The sequence below is a fragment of the Oncorhynchus keta genome, chromosome 28 (genome assembly GCF_023373465.1).
Source record: "Oncorhynchus keta strain PuntledgeMale-10-30-2019 chromosome 28, Oket_V2, whole genome shotgun sequence".
NCBI classification, from domain to species: Eukaryota; Metazoa; Chordata; class Actinopteri; order Salmoniformes; family Salmonidae; genus Oncorhynchus; species Oncorhynchus keta.
In genome coordinates, this window is record NC_068448.1 from 25,919,526 (window position 1) to 25,927,920 (window position 8,395).

The window sequence follows — 8,395 nt, forward strand, 5'->3', positions numbered from 1 at the left end:
AACTGACAGTGACTGTGTTGTGACTGTCTCGTAGAACTGACAGTGACTGTGTTGTGTCTGTCTCTTAGAACTGACAGTGACTGTGTTGTGACTGTCTCGTAGAACTGACAGTGACTGTGTTGTGACTGTCTCGTAGAACTGACAGTGACTGTGTTGTGTCTGTCTCTTAGAACTGACAGTGACTGTGTTGTGACTGTCTCGTAGAACTGACAGTGACTGTGTTGTGACTGTCTCGTAGAACTTACAGTGACTGTGTTGTGACTGTCTCGTAGTGCACCAGTGGGTATCTGTTGTCTATGAAGGGTTTAACTCTGTTAGAGTTAAAGTGTGTTGAATACTGTACATTAACTCTCCTGTAAAGTTTTCCAGGGGTCTATGGGCCACACTCATTTTGTCTTAGTTGCCAGTGGGCCACTCCTCACCATTTCTTTTTATGTTGTCCTTTTTATGATCGACTTTTTGTCTTTTTCATGATCTACTTGCTAAAGTCACTGTAAATAGATACTCAAGACCAAAATGCATCACACATGTGCCTTGAATCATGTATTGGTAGCCTTCACTAACAAGTTTAGAATAACAAAAAATGACATTTGAATCTTTTTTCATACGTTCATACTTTTATTTTACCTTGTTTGTTTCCTCCATATTTCCTATGTGTGTATAGAAAGAATGTCTATTTTGTACTGATTTTCTCTTAATTAAAATTGAAAATGTTGTGTGTGCACATGTGTAGGTGTGACATGTTTGATATACAGTGTACACTCTCATGGTCCATTAATGCATGTATCCACATGTGCTTCTGTGGTTGGGTATATCACAAGATTTCTTTCCAACCAATAAATATTTTAGAGGCCTTATTTTCCCCCAAAAGAACAACAGCTTTATGTGCAATTATACCTTAGTCTGCCAGAGCAGACTTCTTAACGAGGCGTATGTTCTAGAGCACTAATTAAGGCTGACAGGGTAACTCGTAGATAGATCCCAGGTTATTTCACACACAAACACAAAGAAGGATAATAGTCCCAAGTATTTCATATGTATTTGGTGTTTAGAAATGCCATTGTGTCATCGTCCATCTCCAAATATTGAAGGCTGATGGTGGACCATGCTGGTGTCGTCGCAGTACAGGGTTAAAGGTGAGACCGGTTATAAGATGAGACACATTTTATTATATGGACAAGAAAATCACAAGGCATGTTTTATCCACATATCTACAATTGTAATACAAATACATTCTTTACAGCAACTTCCCTTTTAATCAAGAATGTTCTATTGTTTGTGACTACATTCATTTACACTAGAAAAGGAACATTCACATGACTTACATTTGTGTACAAAACTGTTTCTAAGTCAAAGTTGCAATTTCCAGGTCATAAAATGCTATAGTTGTCTGTCTTCCAGGCCTGCTAGTAGCTCAAAATTGTTGCCCTGACGATTCGGTGTGCGCTCGAGGAAGCCGAGTATCTACAGTACCTCTCCAGAGTGAGGGCAGGGCTGAGATCTGTGATTTAGTTGGTCCAGAGGTGTAAGTACAAACCAGTAATCAAAGGGATTGCAGACCAACGTGAAGGCTTCTCAATCGCCTTGGTCCTATGCTGGGGAGACACAAGATAGAAACATTCTGTAAGTGCTCAAACATAATGCTAAATATGCTATTTCCTTTTGCTTTATAGAAAACACATTCTTATTTCATGATGCCTAATAAAATCTCTGCACTTTAACAGTTAAACTGGTAATGGGCATAACTCCCTTCAGTATTAAAATGTTTACGTCCATTTTCCCTGGAGGTCAGGGCTGTGTGTTTTGTTGACCATGTCCTTGTAAAATGTGGTATTTTGATTAAATGCAACTGGATAATATCAATAAACATGAATATAAAGGCAAAAGTAAACGCAATAAATATAAGTATAAACGTCCAATCGAAAGTGTGGCAATAAGTTCAGCAACAAGAACAAAGCAGGCTAAAACACCAATGTATATTTGATCTCCATGAAAGACAGGGATAAACATTGACGCCTCCCTGACAGAATACAAATCTGTATTCATGTGGCACACACACACACACACACACATCTTCCAAAGCAACCCCATAGAATAGCAGGGAGAACATGAGAAAGGTTAAGAAGACATTAGCTGGAGAATACTACAGGACACTAATGACAAAGGAGCAACTCATGTCTTCCTTCAGAATCAGCTTGCAGACACAACGGCCATCCCAACAAACACAAACACTGAGAATGCTTCACTCATATCTAACCGCCTGTTCCTCCTATATTCATTTCACCTGGTATTTAAGAAAGGGTCAAAGGACATTTCACTTTCATTCACCTCAAACACAATTTCTAGAGGACAGTGTTTGAGAATGTCACAGCGAATAACATGTCAATGTGTGCTAGGTTGTATGAACACACTGTGCTGACTGTAGTATGAAAAAGACATCCCTTAGAAGCGTGGTAACGGTACCTCTTGTGAAGTGGGTAAAGCAGTGGTTTCAAATGGCAAATGTGTGGCAACTGGTGAAGGGAGGCACAGCCACTGATGAGGTGTCTGATAGCCATCTTTACCATGGAGATGTGGAGCTGGAAGAATCAATGGCACCTCTTTCATTTAACTTAGTGGTTTGTGGGAGTGCAGTAGACAGCCCTCACTTCTCCTTTGATGGCTAACTACTGCATGGTTTCTCAAAACCAGGTTATTCTTTTCAGCCTCGTCAAGATCTATCTCATTTTCGTATAAAAGGAAAGATTTTCAAAGGAAGGTTTTACTACCAAAATAATAAAAAAGGGACTTGGTTTGGGTGTAGGAAAGTGAAACTTGTAATGTTACTTTTTTCACAATCATTTGGCTTCAAAGGCCGATTAATATTATTATTATTATCTAAAATGAGACTCGGAGGTACAATGAGTTATGGCTGGTTGGGTAAAACTCTTTCTCTCTCTCTCTCTCTGGAGGAATTCATTATTATATGCCTTTCACATAAATATACAAATATATATATATTTTTTAAAACATCAAGTCTATTAAGAAGTTGTATATGATTATTTTTATGATTTCTTGTCCAAATACAATTTGTCTATGTATAGAAACTAGAATACAAGTAAGATTGTGTATGGTGTGATTTGTTAGCGTTCAAAGACTATTTCTTACTAAATGTATGAAATAACAGCTCAATGGCCTCCTATTAGGTCCATAATCATGATGATAATCATGGGCTACATTTAGCTACCATCGTATATCAATTTTCAGGACAAACTGATCTTGTAGAATAGTTACAGTATACCTTGTATGTAAAAACAGATTTGTGGGGACCTAAGATGTGCTGTTCTATGATCCTCCCTTGTGATTTACTTACTTGGCTTAGTTATTAGGTTTCATTCTGGCAAATGTCCAGCATTGCATTTGATACGATATTAAAACACCAGGTTCATCTCTGATCACCTTCAGCAGATCTGTTGAATTACTACTTCTTTGCATGCAATATAAAACAGTGACATTTTGTTTTGGAAAGATACTATTGAGTATGAATGGTATGTATCGTGCATACCTGGTGTAGAGTGGTGGAGGAGTGAGATGGTGTGAGGATGAGGGTCAGAGAGCAGGGGTCAGAGGTCATGGGAGATTTGGTCCGGAGGGCGCAGCTGTGGGAGGGCGAGGGGGCAGGAGGGGAGGGCGAGAGGGTGTTAGAGAGGTAAGTGGGAGGGCTAGTGGGTAGCGGACATGGACCAGGCCCCCTCCATCCTCCACACTGAGAATGCATAGCTGAGTCTCTCGTGGGCTAGGTAGTTACAGCTGGCCAGCTTGGCGTCCATCTCATCACTCTGCAGGACTTGGTAGAGGAAGTCAATGTAGCGTGAGGCCAGCTTCAGGATCTGAATCTTGCTCAGCTTGTCTGATGGCAGCGTGGGGATGATCTTACGAAGCGAGGCAAAGGCGTCGTTCAGGGACTGTGTCCGTTGGCGCTCCCGTACATTGGCGACCACCCGCTGGTGCTGAGGGTCCTCCAGGGGCTGGCCTGGGATGGGGAGAGGAGACAGGGAGGGCTGGGGACTCTTCTTAGGCCTCTTGGGTCCTGATGGGATCAGACTGGGAGGCCCTCCTGTCGTTGACTTGTTGTCCTCTGTTGGCGATGAAATGTTGTCTTTCCTGGTGACCCTTTTGCGCCCGCCAGCCCCTGGTGTTACCACCACCACAGGGCATTTGTTTGGAGCACAGTCTGGCTCCTCCTCGCTGGACACCACCCCTCCCTCAGGGTATTCACCACAGCTTGACGGATCCTCTCTCATGGCAGTCTATCTACCGAACCCTGTTTCTACACCTACACTGTTCTATCCCACTCCTCTGTTCTCTCATTCAGGGCCTCTAATGGGCTATGCCTCCTTTAGTTTCTCTGTTCTATGGCAAGCCTGTATATAGAAATACCAGAAGTGATCTGCCAGGTCTGCTAGCAAATGCTAGAAAGCAAATGGAAAAATAATCAATTCTCAGTATTGGAAATCCATATGTTGCCTACATCTAGACATGACAACAATTTAACAATACAATCTGCTCGCTACATTCAGAACGGCAGTTGCGTCCAGTATCCTAGCTCAATGTAAGACAGCAGCCAACCTGCATCTGGCTTTTTAAAGAAGAAAGAGGATGGAACTTGTAAGTTCCCACCCATCTGTTCCACAGATTGGTCCAGATGGGTTCTAAGGCACAGCCAGGCCAAGCATAAAAGGAAGAGAATGCGTTTTGTGATTGGTAAGGGTAAAGGGATGAGGCGGAGACAAAGGCACGTGGGTTGACCAATCAGATGAGGATATTCTGCCGTTCTTTTTCGTATAAGTTGTCCAAGTTTATAGGTTCCAGATTTCTTCCAAAACAAGTAGCTCCCCTCCCCCATACGTCCTTTTCCCTTCTTAAAGTCTCCACAACTCAACACCATCATCAATTCCTTTGGATTTTGAAAGTAGGACCTAGACAATATTCTCCTCACATGATGTACTATAACTCCTCAGGACAGACCTTGTTAGTGTGCCCAGGTTTCTTAGAATAATTAGAGGCTTTGCATGAGGAAGAGAAAAAACACTCTTTAGTAGTTATAGAGAGATAGATACAATAGAACTATGCTGTCATTATCTTAACCTTTCATCGAACTGAATCGTTTTGTACAGTTTCATTGCATTCAATTTCACAGTTCCATTGTTTTGTAAGTCAGAAAAAGCCTCAGAGACAGTGTGTTCAGATTCACTTTGTTTTACTGGAGACCTGGCACAGTCTTCTGAGCGGTAGGCTAAAGGGGAAACTGGCATACCAGAGTAGCAGTGAAGTCTAATAGCAAAATTAGCTCAAGTAAAGGAAAGAATGAGAGGTTCTGAATCTAAGGGGTGCCTCTGGAAACATTTGTTTCATCCTCTGTGCCAGAACATGAACATACCCTTCAGTTCCACCACCATCACTCAGTTCTCAAACATTGCAGACACCCACAACACAAGAACAAAATCTATTGCTTGACTTTTGAGATTCGATTCGAATAGGCCTCAGTCCAAAACAGTTCCATGAATGCCCTCCAATGTAAAAGTGCACTGAATGCATCAGGGACATTGGGTTGTGTTGCACTAGGGTACAATGTTTATATGTGGAATCACTTGAGTGCATTTAGTATGTGGTGTGGGTTATTCTCTGAAGAAATGTGGACCTGCGGAAAGAGACTTCATGTCAACATACTTACAGTACACAAACAACATTCACCTACATCTGTTTTACCTACCAAGATTAAGGACATGCCAAACGTTCTAGATAAAACACATGCCAGACTTCCACTGTCCGGTCCAGATGGGCAGTAAAGTCGGGGGAATCGGTGATCTGTTGATTTAAAATAATTATCTTGGTATAATCAGGAAACTGACCTGAATGAATACCCAACACTGGTCAGCGTATAGGCCTAGTAATACAAGCAACATTCCCTTTAAAGCTAGAATCCTTTATCTTTGGACATCAATAATGATATATACCCATTGATTCTTGAAAAATAGAACTTATAAACGTCAACTGTCGTACCCCACCAGTACACCAAATATAAGATTGTTTACAAACATTGGGGTAAAACAATGAAAATGTAAACAAACACTATATAGCCTCAAAACATGGTTTTCATTTTGATATCCTGGATGGTCAATCCTATATATACGGTACATATACACTACCGTTCAAACGTTTGGGTTCTTGTTTTTAAAAGAAAAGCTAATTTTCGTTCCTTTAAAATAACATCAAATTTATCAGAAATATAGTGTAGACATTTTTAATGTTGTAAATTACTATTGTAGTTGGAAACGGCTGATTTTCTTATGGAATATCTACATAGGCGTAAAGAGGCCCATTATAAGCAACCATCACTCCTCTGTTCCAATGGCACGTTGTGTTAAAAAACGAATCCAAGTTTATCATTTTAAAAGGCTAATTGATCATTAGAAAATCCTTTTGCAAATATGTTAGGGTCTAGGCAGAGTTGCAAAGAAAAAGCCATATCTCAGACTGGCCAATAAAAAGAAAAGATTAAGATGGGCAAAAAGAACACAAGACACTGGACAGAGGAACTCTGCCAAGAAGGCCAGCATCCCAGAGTTGCCTCTTCACTGTTGACGGGTATTATTTAATGAAGCTGCCAGTTGAGGACTTGTGAGGCGTCTGTTTCTCAGGCTAGACAATCTAATGTACTTGTCCTTTTGCTCAGTTGTGCACCGGGGCCTCACACTACTCTTTCTATTCTGGTTAGAACCAGTTTGTGCTGTTCTGTGAAGGGAGTAGTACACAGCGTGTACGAGATCTTCAGTTTATTGGCAATTTCTCGTATGGAGTAGCCTTCATTTCTCAAAACAAGAATAGACTGATGAGTTTCAGAAGGATTTTCTTTGTTTCTGGCCATTTTGAGACTGTAATCGAACCCACAAATGCTTATGCTCCAGTTACTCAACTAGCCTAAAGAAGGCCAGTTGTATTGCTTCTTTAATCATAACAACAGTTTTCAGCTGTGCTAACATAATTGCGAAAGGGTTTCTAATGATCAATTAGCCTTTTGAATTTTTTGAATTTTGAATTTAAACTTTATTTAACCAGGTAGGCCAGTTGAGAACAAGTTCTCATTTACAACTGCGACCAACTGCGAAAATGATCAACTTGGATTAGCTAGCACAACGTGCCATTGGAACACAGGAGTGATGGTTGCTGATAATGGGCCTCTGTACGCCTATGTAGATATTCCATAAAAAATCAGCAGTTTTCTGCTACAATAATCATTTACAACATTAACAATGTCTACACTGTATTTCTGATCAATTTGATGTTATTTTAAAGGACAAAAAATGTGCTTTTCTTTCAAAAACAAGGACATTTCTAAGTGACCCCATAAGTGACCCCAACATTTTTTGAACGGTAGTGTATATATGTGATGGAATGTGTGGACATTATGGACAGTATGTGAATAGAATATATAGTATATTTAAAGAATACGTGGATAGAATAGTATATGTAAAGCAATAGTTAAATAGGATAGACTTGAGTTGAACACAGTATATACGTATGAAATGGGTAGAACAGTATGTAAACATTATTGAAGTGACCAGTGTTCCATTATTAAAGTGACCAGTGTTCCATTATTAAAGTGACCAGTGTTCCATGTCTATGTACATACAGTATGGCAGCAGCCGACAAGGTGCAGAGATGAGTAACCATGTGGTTGCCGGCTAGTGACTAAGTTCAGGCCAGGGTACTGGGTGTAGGCCGGCCAGAGATTGCTATTTAACAGTCTGATGGCCTTGAGAAAGAAGCTGTTTTTCAGTCTCCCTGTCCCAGCTTTGATGCACCTGTGCTGACCTCGTCTATGAATTTGAGAGTGGATACATTTCTCCAGGCCCATCCCTTAGCTTTTTACCAAAACAGAGGTGGGGCGACCACTTTCTTATTGTTTTAATGAAAGACTCTAGCTTTAATTGGTACAATGGGGTGCATTGTTAGTGTGTCCTCCTCAGAGTCATCGAGACGCCTGTGACTGATCAAACTATTTATACATTACAATTCCATTGAACACCCTCACCGTAAAAATAAATATCTCAGAGCTAACGGAATAATGGAAAATGGATATCAGGGTTGATATAAACACACATATACACAGCACATTTCCAAAGAGGGGCCAAGCGTACTCACAATACCCTGTGTTGTATGGAAAGCCCCCTGGAGATAGCCAACGTCTGGAAAAGGTAAGAAATCTCTGCCTTCTCCTGTTTGAACTGCACGCTCAAACGAGGACTTAGCCTAAATATTTCCACTGAGAGAGACGGCAGAATGTTATCACATGTGGAGGTTATATACACACCCTCACGCATATGCACAGACATACACACCTACCTGCCCTTAT

The 8,395-nt window shown here is 40.7% G+C and overlaps 1 protein-coding gene across 1 annotated transcript; it reads right to left on the reverse strand.

The window, feature by feature from the left end:
* Positions 1-464: 464 nt before the first annotated feature.
* Positions 465-4,611, reverse strand: twist3. Its single transcript, XM_035740495.2, has 2 exons — positions 3,545-4,611; positions 465-1,595 (listed from the first exon to the last, which is right to left on the reverse strand). The coding sequence occupies exon 1, from the start codon at positions 4,281-4,283 to the stop codon at positions 3,702-3,704; it is 582 nt and encodes a 193-aa protein (XP_035596388.1). The 5' UTR covers positions 4,284-4,611; the 3' UTR covers positions 465-1,595; positions 3,545-3,701.
* Between the last annotated feature and the right edge of the window lie 3,784 nt (positions 4,612-8,395).

Excerpts from the sequence above, each read along its gene's own strand:
- twist3 (XM_035740495.2), bottom strand. The coding sequence starts at position 4,283 with ATGAGAGAGGATCCGTCAAGCTGTGGTGAATACCCTGAGGGAGGGGTG.